The sequence below is a fragment of the Cicer arietinum genome, chromosome 8, assembly GCF_000331145.2.
Source record: "Cicer arietinum cultivar CDC Frontier isolate Library 1 chromosome 8, Cicar.CDCFrontier_v2.0, whole genome shotgun sequence".
NCBI lineage: Eukaryota > Viridiplantae > Streptophyta > Magnoliopsida > Fabales > Fabaceae > Cicer > Cicer arietinum.
The window spans coordinates 27,036,701-27,052,842 of record NC_021167.2 but is presented as its reverse complement, the minus strand read 5'-3'; the positions used below and the strand labels follow the sequence as shown (position 1 = coordinate 27,052,842).

At 31.0% G+C, this 16,142-nt stretch overlaps 2 protein-coding genes across 3 annotated transcripts; both read left to right on the top strand.

Annotated features, from left to right (window-relative positions):
• Positions 1-246: 246 nt before the first annotated feature.
• On the top strand, positions 247-3,794 carry LOC101509903 (uncharacterized protein At5g01610). Of its 2 annotated transcripts, XM_004512899.4 has the most exons (3): positions 247-811; positions 3,349-3,372; positions 3,554-3,794. In XM_004512899.4, exon 1 carries the CDS (start codon positions 334-336, stop codon positions 802-804), a length of 471 nt encoding a protein of 156 aa, XP_004512956.1. In that variant the 5' UTR covers positions 247-333; the 3' UTR covers positions 805-811; positions 3,349-3,372; positions 3,554-3,794. The 2 variants fall into 2 exon arrangements, with proteins under 2 accessions (XP_004512956.1, XP_004512954.1); XM_004512897.4 differs by lacking the exon at positions 3,349-3,372 and having other exon boundaries at positions 250-811.
• A 3,512-nt stretch (positions 3,795-7,306) lies between these two features.
• On the top strand, positions 7,307-15,676 carry LOC101509374 (VIN3-like protein 1). The gene is made up of 4 exons (XM_004512895.4): positions 7,307-7,558; positions 11,847-12,456; positions 12,828-13,132; positions 13,732-15,676. The coding sequence occupies exons 2-4, from the start codon at positions 12,011-12,013 to the stop codon at positions 14,934-14,936; spliced, it is 1,956 nt and encodes a 651-aa protein (XP_004512952.1). The 5' UTR covers positions 7,307-7,558; positions 11,847-12,010; the 3' UTR covers positions 14,937-15,676.
• The last annotated feature ends 466 nt before the right edge of the window (positions 15,677-16,142 follow it).

The window sequence follows — 16,142 nt, the reverse complement described above, 5'->3', positions numbered from 1 at the left end:
TTGCAAAGTTGAAATGATTAAGAACAACTTTGGGCTGGGCTAATCAAACAAACGGGCCTACATTTGGACCCAAACCTAGGCCCATTATATAAAGGAAAAAAGTCAACAAAGAAAGTCGTTATTTCCGTTATACTCGTGGAAGATCCTCATCCACTATCGTCATTCTCATCGTGTCACACTCATAACACAGATACACAAAATTTAACAAATAAAAATATTAATATAAAATTAAAATAAATATCAATTTCATTTTCACATATATAACAGCAAAAATCAGAGAGTGAAGAAAAAAAATCTAAAAAAAAAAAATTTGAATTGAAACGAAAAAACGCCATGGATCAAAAAATTCTCATCGTGTTCGTTCTTCTTCTGAATCTCATATCAAAATCGTTCCAAAACCCTAACCCTAAAATCCCCAAATCGACACCATCACCGGCACACATAGAGCTTGCCAGTTATGGCTTCCCCATTGGTCTTCTTCCCGCCACCACCGTCTTAGGTCATGCTATTAACCATACTTCCGGTGATTTCACCGTTAAACTCGGTGGCGCGTGTAAAATCACGCTCCCTCCTGATAACTACGTCGCTACCTACTCCGATACCATCACAGGGAAAATTGTGAAAGGTAAAATCGCAGAGCTCGATGGAATTAGAGTTCGCGCTTTCTTTAAGTGGTGGTCCATCACCGGAATTAAATCCTCCGGTGATGATGTTGTTTTCGAGGTTGGAATGGTCACCGCGAAGTATCCTTCGAAGAATTTCGATGATAGCCCCGCTTGCGAGGGTCAGCACTCTGCTTCATGAGAAGAAGGTTAGGGTTTGTTAAGAAAAATAATTCCTTAGTTAGTTTCGTCATCTCGGATATTAGAGTTTGACGGAGGTGGTGTCTTACCTCCGTCAAACCGACTTTGAGATGACAAAATAACTAACTCTAACGACCTAATTGATTCACTATTTATGGTTTTTCTTTTTTTTTTTTACCATATTGGTGCTTAATTCAAGGCTATATGTGTTCACTTTTTCAGTTGAAATTCCATCCACGTGAATACCTTTATGTTAGATTCTATGAGAGGAATTAAAAAGTTTTGATTTTTAGTTGCACGAGAATCTAATTGGTTTGATGTGAACGATATAATATAAGCTTTATTTGAGAATCTTCACATTTGGTAGTTCATTGGATTCCACTTTATGTGTAAAGATTTTTTTATACCCATTAAAAATATTTGATTTTAATTTTAACTACTTTAAAAGTCACATATAAGATCATTGTGATTGATTTATGGTTTAAGTTTTTTGCGATTGACCATGTATTAAAATTAAACTTCTTGTTGTGGTTTCTGTGTTGCAAATGAGTATAAAGTTTTAGATATGGATGGAACGATAAAAGAGAGATATGCTATTAGGTAGAGTTTTTTTTCTTCTTTTTCTTAACTCTTTGATTATTGGGAAAAGAGACTTGTTAATCTGAAGTTCGACAGAGAGTTTAGTATAACCAGACTAAATGATTGTTTCTGTCAAGGATCAAAAACGGATGCTCCCAATTGAGTTGATTTTCGCTGAAGTTCATTAAGCACTTGAACCTAACCATTTGGTTGGTTGTGCTTTCATTTTCATGCCTTGAGCTGTTCCACTATGTCTTGTTACATTGCAAAAGGCAAACAATGGCATGGGTCCCAGAAAGTAATAGAGATCTAATCTCTTCTCCATCTTTATCTTATTCGCTTTCAGGGATTTTAATTTAATATCTGCATGATTTGTGGCTTGTAGATATTGGCTCGTTCCAACTACAAGCCAACATTTGTCTCTTATCTGGGTTTCACTTTTTGGGACATATTGTTATCAATATCATCATGGAGCTATAAAGAACATAGGCAACATAATTAGATTTGTATTAAATATATCAATCATTATAAATGATTGTACTTGTTATCTAAGCTTTTGACAAATGTTTTTCGTTGGTTATTTTCTGTGGACAAGTTTTTCTCTTTCTTCAACATAAAGATCCATGTCAAGCATTTTGCTTAGGCTGGCTAAGACTTTTGTGGTGCTCAAAATTATGCTTTCTTTTCTCTTTTGTATTAGTTGATATTAGACGTTTAATTAATTGTAGCTTTCTTCTGTTGTCACTATTACCACTGTTATCCTCGAAATCTTATTTCATACTATCTCTTTAGAAGCTTTTTTACAGCTGTATTAAATATATCAGAATGTGGATTTGACTATTTCTTTTTACTGTTTTAAAATATTTTGTTACAATGTCAATGTTTTTTCATAATTAATCACGACTAATCTTAGTTGGCCCTTCTTGTTACTACTATTTGACTGAAATGATTCATGTGGACTAGGAGAATTTAATGTTTATTTATTTCCTTATTTTCTTTCTATTAGCACACAAGATACTAAATCTGTTAACTGCATTTTTTATTTACTACCATTGTTCTGTTATTTTACTTGTTATTTAGAAGTCGAGTTGCTTAGGTTTCTATAATGCTGACTAGTTTATTTGATTAGGTACATAAGTTAGTTTTGGCTCTTAGTCACTAATACTGCAGGCTTCTTTGGCATTTCATAAGTGTGAAGCCTTTTTTGTTAAACTCTGAATTGTTCTGTATGTGAACATTTTCGCATAGATCCATAGATATTTTCCAAATGTCTTGTTTTGTCTCTTTGCAATCTTTGTTCATTGTTAACCATGGCTTGGAGGTATTCATCACATCAAAAAGTGAGCCAACTTAACCTTACTCAAATTTTTAGTGAGCCAAAAAAATAAAGTATACAACTTTGCTGCAACTTCGGTGAGGGGTTTTATTCAGATGTCATTACAAGAAGACTTTATGCTGAAGCCATGCACTATGGTTTGTTGTATATTTATTTTCCTACTTCTTTTGAGAGTAGAAGAGTGAGAAGCTAAGGCTCTGTATGACAAAAATAGTAGATAGCGGATGAACTTATAGCGAATAACGGATAAGCTAGCTGATAGAAGATGGTTTGATAAGCTACCTGATTTAATGTGAAATCTTCGGTAAAATTAGTGGTTGAGCTAACTAAAAAGTATAAAATGACAGTAAAAATATTTTTTTAATTAATATATTAAAAAAAATTAATAAGATAGTGAGGGTAAAAATGAAAAAAAAAAAATGAACCACCATAAGTTCAAATGTTACTTCAAATAACTTATAAAAAAACCCTATAAGCTTGAAAAAAACACTGAGCTTGAGAAAAAACAGTTAACAAATATGACTATTAGCTTAAATGCTATAAGCTTGTTTATTGAGCTTGCCAAACTGACCTTATGTTTTCATTCTTAATATAAAATATATCCTTATTATGTTTTTTTTTTCTTTCTAGGTGCATGCATTATGCATAAAACAGGTTGTTTTCGTGTACCAGAATCTATGCTAGTTGACTTAGACTCATGATGATATATTTATTTTATGCTAACTAGGGAAGTTCAAGGCCTTCTTTTCTTTTTAACTACCTTTTTTGTGTGTGTGGAGATTAATTAACTTAGATTTCGTCATATACTTGACATTTTATTCTCTCTTTTATGCAGGGTATTAGCTACTTATTCTCAGCCTGTGTATGTAAGTAATGCGATAAAATCCAGTTCCACTAAGTGAAGATAATTTAGAAGCCTCTCATATTGTGTAATATTTATTATTCTACTAGTGCTTTCATGTAATGGAATTTATTATTCATGTTACAACGAATCTACTTTGATATCACTTGTTTATCATGGTCACGTTACTTGTTGGACTCTTAATAAGGCCACTTTGAACTTTTTTTATTTGATATATTCTCTGTTAATTAACATGGGAGTGTATATGATGCAATAGTAGCGTAACTTGCTTTTTCTAAGTCAAGAGTATATGCAAATATCCCTCGCATTTTCCTTGGTTGATAATGGCCTAAAGATTTGCTTGGAGAAGATGAAAAGTAAAAGAATAAAATTGAGGGGTGTATTGAGTATTATACTATTATCCAATACTTTTTTGTTTATACTACATTGAACTAAGCTATAAAAAAGATCAACTCAGACATTAAAATAGGCCTATGCCCTATGACAGGGAATAGGTTAGACTTAATATTTTAAAAGAGTAAATTTTGCAAAGTCAAATTCAATCTAATCTATTTTTATTCCTAATCTGTTTAGGTGAGATTCTAGATGTGAATTGGACTAGGCATCTTAATTGTTCTATTATTTTCTGAAATGAATTTTCTCCACCAAATGGAAGAAGGAGATAAAAGAAAAAAAATATTAAAGAGAGAGAAGAATTGATGAGAGATAGAAAGGGGAGAGATTGTAGAGAAAGGGTTATTGGGAGAATCCAAATCCATGTGGCTACTATAATTAAGGGATTGCGTAAACATTGGCACTTAATATGAGATAGAAATAATAATAATTCATCATTACACATCTTACGAAAGATCGTAGACTTCCCTACAATGCATTATAGAGCTATCTTAAAGATTACTACCATTATATTTTGTTGATATTTGAACATCGATTTTTATAAAAAAAATAATATGAACATCAATTTTTATATATATTTTTTTAGCATAATTATCATGCACTTTAACACTCTGATACAAGTTATTCATCTTAATATGTGAATATATGTTGTAATAATTTTTTTAAAAAAATTATCTTATATTCTATAGGAGTTTAATTTATACGTATTGTTTCTTGTAAATTTCTTACATTGTGTCAATCATAATTAATAATGTGGATGATATAAATAGTTATAATAAAAATAAATATTATTATTTAACTGTTATAATTAATTGATAATGTATAAATTACTTATATATGTAAATTAAATCCATTCTATTTTTACCAGATATTAATATTAAATTATTTTATATCGTGAATAACTTTTTTCCTCAATTTTTGTACAAACAATTTATGCATCTACGTTGCATTATGAAACACGATCTCGTGATTGACCAGTCTCTCTCCACTACGATGCTTTCTGTCTCCGCCAAATTGAATGAATAAAATTTAGTAATTTTCACATTATTATTTTATTAGCATCAAATTTTGTAAAAAAAGAAGATTATTAGTATGAGAAAAAGACGCAATAGATAGCGCAGAAAGTACACCTACCAATCACGTCACGCCAGAAAGGATTACTGTTTTCTGTACTTTTTCCTAATTGTTGCAGGGCATACCCTATCCACCCATGCTTTATATCTATAACCTAAGTTATTCTAAAATTCTCATAAGAAAAATTCGATTTATGATAAAGTACAAGTGTTTGAAATACACGTGTATTTGAATTTATAATGTTGATGAAGTCAAATTTATTGATTGAAATATATAATTGATTAAAATTATTTATTAATTTGAAGGAAAACGAATATAGCATCAAAATGGAAAAAATCGTTTTACTAAGACGAAAAATAAAAAAAACGTCGTACTTAATTGATAAAATCACAACAAAATAGTATTCATTTCATTTAAATAGATAGAAATTACACCGATCGCGAACCATATAATTTAAGGTTGTTAAGACAAAAAAGAATAAATTTGCGAATAAACTCATATAATTCGTGTTAATAGCATAAAACAGTAAAATATTTACAAAATGTGATAAAAGCCTACAAATATCACAAGTTTTAAGTGTCTAGAATAATCATACGTTTGACGTTGTAACGTTGAAGACGTCAAAATCATTGATTGAATTTGCACTATATCAAAGTTGATATGTCAATCTGAAGTAATCGAACACCACAACATGATAGAAAATAAAAAAATACTGCACCAAAATAACGAACAAAAATAATATCGCACTAAGACGGTGAAATCATAAAAGATACAAAAAAAAAAAACAAAATAGGTGTGAAAATCACTTATTTAAATATAAATAAAAAAAGAGAAAAATACAATTTAGTGAGGTGTTTTTACATTGGTCCAAATCACCTATTTAGGTTGAAGAAAAGACAAATCGGCTATTAGAGTTCAGAGTATATTATTTCCCAAATAGTTTTGTTTATTGTAACTCTTGATATAATTAACATTTTCAATATCAATATAATTTTCATATTATATATTTCTACATTTTCTCTCATAAATAGTTTCTTTTAAGAATAGTTTTCAAATTTTATTATTTCAAATTTTAACATTTTAACTTCTATACATAAAAATAAAATATTATTTTAGGGTGAGACGACATGTGTCTTTTCTACTATAATTAAAGTTTTTATTGTTAATTTGAGCACGAGAATGTATAATTGTTCAAATTGGACTAAAGACCATAAAGTCTTATTTCATATAAGTATTCTTTTCCAAATTGATCTAGAGTTTCTTTCAACAAACCTATAAAAATTGAGTTTTATTTTGGAAAATAATAAATATTCAAAAGAATGTTCGACTTTGATACTTGCATTCATCAATCTCTATAATTTAACAGAGCTAACTAAGTGGTGCAAATTTTAGTGTTCTATTGACACACAGATAAATGCACATATAGGTTCCACATTGGATCTATCTTGAACACAAATGTGAAGGGTCTTTTTTATGCCATTTCTTTTCGACCAAACCAATTTTGATTATCTATTCTTTGGTCGTTAAAAAATCATCAATCCGTTGTTATTTACTCATCGTAGCCAACATAATTTTAAATGTTAAATTGTAAATTTACGATCCTTTTTATTGTAATGATTGAGACAATGATCTAGTCCGAGTCAATTTAAGAAAAAACAAGAGCAATAATACATTTGTGCTTCAAATTTAAACTCATATTTATAAATGAATATTGAATACGTCATAGACACAATCTCGAAAATTAAGATGACAAAATCTTTTATTTCTAAAGACTACAACAATTATCATTATATTTTAAACAATTTTCAAATCCCATAATTTGATTTAAAAACAAATAACACAAAAAAAAATATATATTTATTAAAAATACAAGAAATAAAATTGAAACTTGAAATTAAGGTAAAATACCAACAAAAAAAAATCTTTTTGACTGAAATAAAAATAGACTAATGAAAAAAGTAAAATAAAAATTAATTAAAATTTATATTTTCAACTTTATAGTCAAATAAAAGTTAATTGAAATTCATATTTCAACTTTTTCAATACAAAATTTAAATATTTAGTTTTTAACAAATAGCATTAAACTACTTTATGACAAATCCCAATAATATATAATTAAATATTTAAATTTATAATCTTTAAAAAATAGGGGCATTAATGTCCATAAAGTGACTTAAAAGTTAAAACCTGAAAAAACAAGTAGCAGCAGTAAGAAGCTGACTACCCAATGCCATGCAACCACAAAAACCGAACCCTACTCGCTTCACTTTTCTCTTTAAACTACCACAACTTCAACACGCGCCATCTCGCGCGCGTGAAACCTTACTCATCTTTCAACTCGTACAATACAAGTTGAAAATCAATCAATAATAAACTAAAAACCCTTTTTTCTCTTTCTCTATCGAAATCACAAACAACAACAACAACATAAACTAACAACAACCACCGAGTTTGTGTTTCTGTTGTTTTGTTTCAGATTCGTAACGTTAAACCCTCATTCTCCTTAATTAGGTAACAACTATTTCATTTTCTTCCATTCTTATCCTTAATTTTGTTTTGTTTTTGTTTTTGGGGTTTTATTTTATTTTTATTCCTTTTTTCCTTCTTCTAATTTACAGATTTGTTCTTGTGTTTCCTTTCCATGTCTCTTCATAATTTTTGCACAAATATGTGCTTTTATTTGTTTTATACTTTCCCTTATTTGTTTAGTTTCTTATTTATTTCGATTTTTTTAATTAAAATTATTTTATATTTTTTTTGTCCAATTTTGTTGATATGTGCAATGCTTAATGAAAGAGTGGTTTAATCGTGTGGTGTGTTTCTTATATTCTGCTTTTGATTTTGTCTTTATGTGCAGTTTGTCATATATAATATATATATATATTTAAATTGTGGTATTGTTATTATTATTTTAATCTGTTTTGGAATGTATTTAAAGAAAATACTTATGATAATAATAGTTTTTATTTTAATTTTTTATTAATTTGAATTGTGTCTATGAGATATTGTAGGTGTGGATCACATTGGCAAAATTATCCAGTTTTATTGGAGTCTGAATAATATTTGATTCTAATTGTTTATTTTTTAATTTAATATTAATTAATTTGTCAATCAATTAAGAATAAACCCTTTCAATTTAGTCTTGAAGTGTCACTCTCTCTTCAAGTTCCATATTTTAGTGTCTAATGTATTCTAACACAATCCGTCTGGTTAGGACTAAATTGAGGGTTTATTAATTAATTAATCACTTAATTTTATAGTTGCTAGTTTGCATTATGATAATGTATATGTAGCTTTTTTTAGTACTCAAATTATGAGTTACATTCTATAATTGTGTGTAAGAAAAACAGTGTTTGCGCCCTACGGCAAATATAGTTGAAGAGAAAACTGAACTGATTGAAGTGTTTGATAATAGATGTTAGTTCTTGATCTTTTTCTGAAATTAGAATTTGCACACTAAGCTAGCTATTGATTATGTTGCAGATTTGGTTAATTTCTGTTTCTCAATTTGCTTTTAGCTTTTTCTTGAGTCTGCTCTTTCAGTAATTACAATTTGTATATCCTCTCGGTTGTTTATACAAAAAGATTCTCTCCATTTCTCATGTGAAATGGAGAGGTTCATTACTATACTTTTGAAGAAGTAAAGGAATATTTATGACATATATATAGTGGAGAGTGAAATTTATATCTTCAAAAGTGTAGTAATTGACCTCTTCATACTTTATGACAAATGGAGATGATCTTAACTCTACCGAATATGTAATGCTGAGTGTTAGCTATTGTGTTTTTTATTTTCATTTGTGTTGTGTTAATCGACTGAAACATGAGCATGATCATGAAATTGGACTTTGGAAAAGATGCTTAAGATGAAATTGGTTTTTTCATTGTTGTATTTAATTTAAATGTGTTTTTTCTTTTGCTTTCTTCCATGGTAAAAGCTAATTTTATGTATAGTTTCAATTCAATGAATTGTTATATAGTGCTTCTTTTGGAAGGCTTTTTTTCCCCTTTATATCATTATTTCACTCTATGGTCTTGTGGTTTGTTTCCTTTTAACTTTTAATTGAGTGCACGATTGATATTTGTTTCCTTTTTGTTAGCTCAATTGTGAAATTTGTTGTGTCGTATAATGCAACATGTTATCATTACGAGCTTAAAATGGAGTTATTTTATGATATGCCTTGTAAGTATATATGCTTTGGGATCAAATCTGCATTTTTGCAGTCTTCTAAGAGTGAAGGATCAATGTTTTTATATAAGAAAAACCTTGTTGGTTTTATTAAATGTCGAACAGATAGAGTTACATTGTAACCCTATCTCTTCAGCATTTAATAAAAATGACGCATTTGATAAGTAATTGATTTATGTATAGTCTATTGTTTTATTCCTAGTATTGTTCTATTTTCCCCTTATTGTGGCATAGTCTTGGAAAGTAATTGTAACTATGGGATACATGGAGGTGATTTTTAAGTTGATGTTGTTCATGTTTGAGTTAAATATGTTTTCGATCCTTATAAAATGAGTGAATTTCGGTTTTTGTTGCTGTTTTTTCCCTTTGTTTTTGGCTTTCTAAAAATTTAGTAACTATTTTTGGTCCCTATCGTCATATGACGTCATTTAACTACTTATGTGTCACAAAATACCAAGTGGCGCCTACTAATGTATGTGATGCCATAATTTGCTCATTTTACGAGGACTAAAAACAATAATTTTAGACTTTGGAGGAATAAATCAACAAAGATATTTTACAGGGATCAAAATCAAATTTTGCGGACCAAAATTATACTAAAATATAAATATACTATTTTTCTTATATGAAATTGGAAATGTTTTACTTTGTGAACCTTACGTGGTACCTTAATAAGGAAAATAATAATGATAAATTATGTGGTACAAGATTTATTCAAATTTCCAGTAATAAATTAAGCAAAGCTATGAAGATTGTCCAAAAAACCAATTTTGGTTACTTTTTTAACAGGATATGTTTTTTGGTCTTTCCTGTTATGTATATTCAAGATATTTTTTGACTGAATGTATATTTACAATATTAAATTCAGTTATTTTATCCCACTAAAACTTGGTGATATAAATTTTGATTTATCAGTGATCAGTTTTTTCTCATAAGCCATTATGAAATAATAATGCATTAATGTGTTTTTCTGTTATGTATAAAGTATAATTATGTAGCATATAGGACATATAATCTTTCCAATTATGTGTTTTAGAATTTGATCTTGTTATTTGTCAAAAAAAAAATAACAAAGAACTTGATCTTGTTATTAATAGTTAGAGGCGAGTGTGATTGTTGAATTTAATCCTTGTTTAAATGTCTCCATTAAAAATGATTCTGTTGTCTTATCAGTTACAAAACATAAAATTTATTGTGGATGTTATTTGATTCAATTTTGTTTTATTCAGTTACTTTTTGATGCACATGTTTTATATGTTGTTATTGTATATTAACTCACATTGAATTACTTTTAATACAGAAAATTTCACAGCTAGTATAATCAGTTTTCATAATTTATATCATGATCATAATATTTCATACTAATTTTCAATTGATTTGTATTTATTCAAAGACTACAACCACCAAATATAATTGTTTTCAAGAAAATATTTAAGATGTGCATGCACTATACTTTTTATGCATAAAGTATTATTAACTTTTATAGTTATGCACTTATTGAAGATATTTTGAATGGTTTGTGACTTGTGTAGTAAGATTTGCACCGGTATCAATTGCGATGTGCATAATAAATTAAAAATTAAAGATTTAACAGTTACTCCTATTTATCAACATAGTCTAGTATATATAAGAGTTATTCCAAACTCTTAGCACCTATACATTGAATTCTCCTCCGGAAGCAGCGACATTGTTGTCTATAGTGAGGCTAGTTTCAACTCTGTCAAGATATTTCTTTTCTTTTTCTATGTTAGGGAAGATCTGGTTCGTATGAGGTATTCTATTTTTTTGTGGTATTTCTTTTAGGTTTTTGAATTATTTGAGAAGAATGACGTGTGCATTTTTTTGATGCGCCGTTGTGTGCGAATTATTGAGAAGATTTGATATCTATTGTTTCGATTGTACTTTGGATATAGTTGATAGTTTAATCTGATTCAGTGTAGCTAGCTCCACTTTTATTAATCCTATTTTTATGATAACTTTATAATCTGATTCTTTGTTCAAGATCTGTGTAATTCAATTGGAGGAACTTGATTCCTTGATTTAGCATGCTGTTAGAGTCCACTCATAATTTCGAGATTGATGTTTGAAAAGTTTCAAAGATTTTAAGGTCTATGGTTGATATGATGGATTCAACATTGTTTACATTGATACAATAGAAGAAATGTTTCTGAAGAAAATGAGTTTGTTGTAATCAGGAGTTAACTTTAGGCTGCCACTTCTGAATCAAAATGGCTTAGATTTACGATAGAGTCAAAGCAGCTTTATGTACCATTATCTGCGTGTAGTTTGCAAATGTTTTCGAATTTTCTTGGATTTTGCATATGAATCATTTGTTAATGGTTTGGTTGTCTACAGAATTAAGTGTTTTATAAAAGGCTGAAGTTCAGTGAAAGTTGAATTGCATTGTGATTACTCTTCTATTCATAATTCTTTGGTTGAACCTGAATTTGTTTGTTTTATTTGTTGCATTTTCTTTTTATTATTTGGGATTAATTGGCTACTCTGCTATTTTACTTCAGTTGTTTGATATCTAGTGTTTAGGTTTCATCGATTACTCTACTTTGATCTTTTTGTTTCCGGCCGCATTCTTACATTGTTGTTTCTGTGCAGTTTCTGGTGTTCAAAGCCTTTCATACTCCAACAAGAATTGGCCATTCAGATGATGCCTCAACGAGTGCTTAATTCCTTCATAAGTTTATGAAATCCGGTTAAAAAAAAAGGAACTTCCTTGAACCGTGCTTTGTTACCAACAAAAAATTCTTCATAAAAGCAGGATGACTGAAACTAAGTCAGCTAGTAAGATCGTCAAGAAACAGGACTCGAAAAAAGTTTCCGGCCTCGGCAATCAGGCTTCGAGGAAGCAACATCGCAAGGGAGAAAACCCTATTCGATTCGTGCCGGCTGCTGACCATCCTCCTGATTATGGACATTCAAACTCGTGGATCTGTAAAAACTCGGCTTGTAGAGCAGTTCTATCCAAAGATGACACATTCTGTAGAAGGTGCTCTTGCTGTATTTGTCATCTTTTCGATGATAACAAGGATCCTAGTCTTTGGTTGGTATGCAGTGAATCTTCTCAAGGGGACTCTTGTGGATTGTCTTGTCATATTGAGTGTGCACTTCAACATGAAAAAGTTGGAGTTGTTGATCATGGACAACTTATGCAACTTGATGGTGGTTATTGTTGTGCCTCCTGTGGCAAAGTTACCGGGATACTCGGGTGAGTAATTTTCTTCACCCGTTGTTTTATCGATAAGCTATAAGCTATCATGTAACTGCTTATGTATGTCATAAGCTATAAGCTCTACCAAACAGTCTCATGAGTGCTTTTTATGCCAGTAGAAAAATTAAAATGTCATTCCAAATAAGCCGTAAGTTTTTTCCTTTGTTTCCTATCTATCATTCACTACAACAGATTTTGCTATCCTTTATGCATCTTTTCCAAAAGAAATGAATTCCACATGGTTTATTTTTTAAATAGAATATCGTGGTGCATAATTGATATAAACCATTTGTGTTTTCTAAATTGTTGACGACTAAATATTTAGATGTATGCTGATGACATTGGTGATTCATGTTTAATAATGGCAGATGCTGGAAGAAGCAGCTAAATATAGCGAGAGATGCTCGACGTGTGGATGTACTATGTTACAGGATATATTTGAGCTACAGGCTTCTGAACGGAACTTTGAGATTTAAAGAATTGCATGACATGGTTCAAGAGGCAAAGGCTAAACTAGAAAAAGAAGTTGGTCCTGTTAATGGCATTTCTTCCAAGATGGTACGTGGCATTGTCAGCAGACTCCCAATTGCCAGCGACGTGCAGAAATTATGTTCTCTTGCTATCGAGAAAGCTGATGAGTGGTTGGCTAAGGTTGACAATCCAGAATCCAAAGGTTGGAACTATTTCTTTCTTTTTCTTGAGAGTAAATAGTCATTTTGGTCCTTGAATATGTCGGGCGTTGGTGTCATAGTCCTTGAATTATTCAAAATTATAAAAACATTCTCAAATACATATATAGTTGTTCAGTTTGGTCATCAAATGTGTTTTTTTTTAACTCTAATTGTTTGGTCTAGTGGTAAAAAAACGGGTATTGGACCCGCATGTTGGAGGTTTGATCCCCACTAGTGCTAATGGAGGGAGGTAAATGTAAATCCATTTGTAAAGTATTCAGTGAGCCCTAAGGTCTCCTTGATCTGGGGCACCATCCATTCACCCTAAATTTCATTTATAAAAAAGAAGTGTGTTTTTTGTTAGTTAGTTCATTCCTCGAACATGCCTTATGTTTGTCTATTTGATTCATCAAATTACTAGTAAAACATACACTCAAAAGATGTTTTTGTAATTTTGATACAACCAGAGACTATAGTGGCACTGCCTCACACACTTAGAGACCAAAATGACTGTTTAATCTTGATGTATAACTTGTTTTTTCTAGCCATGGAATTTGATTTATATGGTATTTTAATTTGATGAGCTTCTTTTGACTCACAGAGGGTTCACTTCCTGCTGCATGCAAGTTTGTGTTTGAGGAGGTAACAGCTTCCTCAGTCAAAATCATTTTACTTCAAATGACAAATGTATCTTCTGAGGACATTAAGGGATACAAGCTTTGGTATTACAAGAGTAGAGTGGAATCACACACACAAGATCCTGTTTGTGTGTTTCCTAAAGCTCAGAGGAGGATTTTGATATCCAATCTCCAACCTTGCACCGAATATACTTTTCGGATCGTATCTTATACAGATATCGGCGACCTTGGTCATTCCGAGGCTAAGTGTTTCACCAAGAGCATTGAGATATTGGAAAAGAATCCGTGTTCATCGGTTGACATGAACACTAAAAAGGAGAATACTCAAACTGTAGGCAATACTTCTGGCTCCAAAATGGAGCCTGAGCCCGATCCTACAATGGCAGACTCCGGATTCAAGGTTCGAGACCTTGGAAAGATTTTGCACCTTGCTTGGGCTCAAGAACAAGGTTGCCTTGAAGGCTTTTGTCGAGCTGATATGAAAAATTGCTGTGGTCAAAGTGAAACAATCAAGCCTAGCAACCCAGAAGAGAAGTTAGTGCCTTTGGTTTCTCGAGACCTTGATCTGAATGTTGTTTCTGTGCCTGATTTAAATGAAGAACTCACTCCTCCTTTTGAGTCTTCTAGGGATGAAGATAACGGTTGCACTTTGCAGCAGGCTGTTGAGGCAGATGATGATGCTGCTTCTCATGATTTAGAGAAGAACCTAGCAAGACCACATGGTAGTGGTGGTTCACAAACATGGAACCATGGACTAACAGGAGAAGTTCCGGCCGTTGACTCCCGAGTAGTCATAGATGCAAGTAGGAAAAGGGTAGCAAGCACAAATGAAGAGGCTCACGATTGTGACAGCACCTTAATAAACGGATCTCCTTTACACGTATCAGATGGTTCGTTCTCCTTAGACGAGAACTTTGAGTATTGTGTTAAAGTAATTCGTTGGCTAGAATGTCAGGGCCATATCAAGCAAGAGTTTAGGTTGAAATTGTTGACATGGTTTAGTTTGCGGTCGACGGAACAAGAACGTAGGGTGGTTAATACTTTCATTCAGACTCTGATCGATGATCCGAGTAGTTTGGCAGGTCAACTTGTTGACTCATTTTCTGATATTATATCCAACAAGAGGCCAAGAAATGGGTTCAATAATAAGGCTGTGGCAATAAATTAAGAAGGGCGTGAACTGATTCATGTTACTCTCCGCAGTCAGGGATTTTTTGCATTCATGTAGTGAGAACATATGTGGCTGTTCGATCAAGATCGGACTGTACTGTCCAATCTTGATCAAATGGCCCCCGATGTCCCGACTACGTGAATGTAGGATCCCTGACTACCCTGACTACACGAAATCCGAATTCAGATTTCTATTTGATTCGTAGCTACTACTAGTAGTATCCCTTTGATTAGTGACACACCAAAACAAATCACCATGATTGATTTTGCCTTCATTGTACAGGCATTTTTTATTACTCATTGTTGATTCATTATTATTGGGACAAGTTAATTGTCCTGCTAAAATTGGATTTGCATTGATGACTTTGGAGACAAGTGACTCATTTTTCATATGAAGGGGAGGATCTTTGGACTTGAAGTTTCAGGATGTAGAAGGCATTTTTTTTCTTTCTATTTAGCAAATTATTGCAATTTATTTTTCAATCATGAAATTTAATCATGGAAGATATTAATTAGTGTTCAACTGTATTGTTTTCCTTTATTGACAAGCAACATTATATCATCACTTATTGTATTAATCCATTTATGTCATCGTTATCTTGTTTTGTCACTCACTCCACTGTTGAGCTAATAGTTGAAGAAGTTGTATCGTAATATTTTAACAATGCGATTACCAACATACTTCTACTACCGTGAAATTTTAATGTCTCAATTATTCTATATCATTTTTTTCTTTTCTTTTTGAGTTGTTCTTTAAGTTTCAAATAGTTAACACTCTTAAATTTATTTTTTATTTCCATTTTCTTGCGTTGAAAAGTCCTATGTGGCATTATGGTGTTGATGTGTATTATATTTTAGATTGCTTAAATTATATATCAAGATTGGCTAAGGTTGACATGTAGCATAAACCAATGTAATTGGAAGGTTTCAAGTTTAAGGATTACTTGACATTTCTAAAATACGTATCTACCAAGATGTGAGGCAACATGCATTATAAATGTAAAATTCTAAACTTTTTATAATGTCAAGATGTTAAATGTCCAAATTATTTGCTTTGTCATGTTCAAATATATAAACCTTTGAGAGTGTTTTGATGTTTACATCTAAATTGCGTGTGAAAGGCTAAACTATTACTCACAAAATATTTACAATAGAATGAAAGAAAAATGCAAATACTTGAATTATTTCTTACATATAAATTCAG

Bases quoted from the DNA above. Each gene is read 5' to 3' on its own strand.
- LOC101509903 (XM_004512899.4), top strand. From the start codon at position 334: ATGGATCAAAAAATTCTCATCGTGTTCGTTCTTCTTCTGAATCTCATA.
- LOC101509374 (XM_004512895.4), top strand. From the start codon at position 12,011: ATGACTGAAACTAAGTCAGCTAGTAAGATCGTCAAGAAACAGGACTCG. The intron at 12,457-12,827 runs GTGAGTAATTTT...TAATAATGGCAG, and splicing joins AAAGTTACCGGGATACTCGG to ATGCTGGAAGAAGCAGCTAA. The intron at 13,133-13,731 runs GTTGGAACTATT...TTTGACTCACAG, and splicing joins TGACAATCCAGAATCCAAAG to AGGGTTCACTTCCTGCTGCA.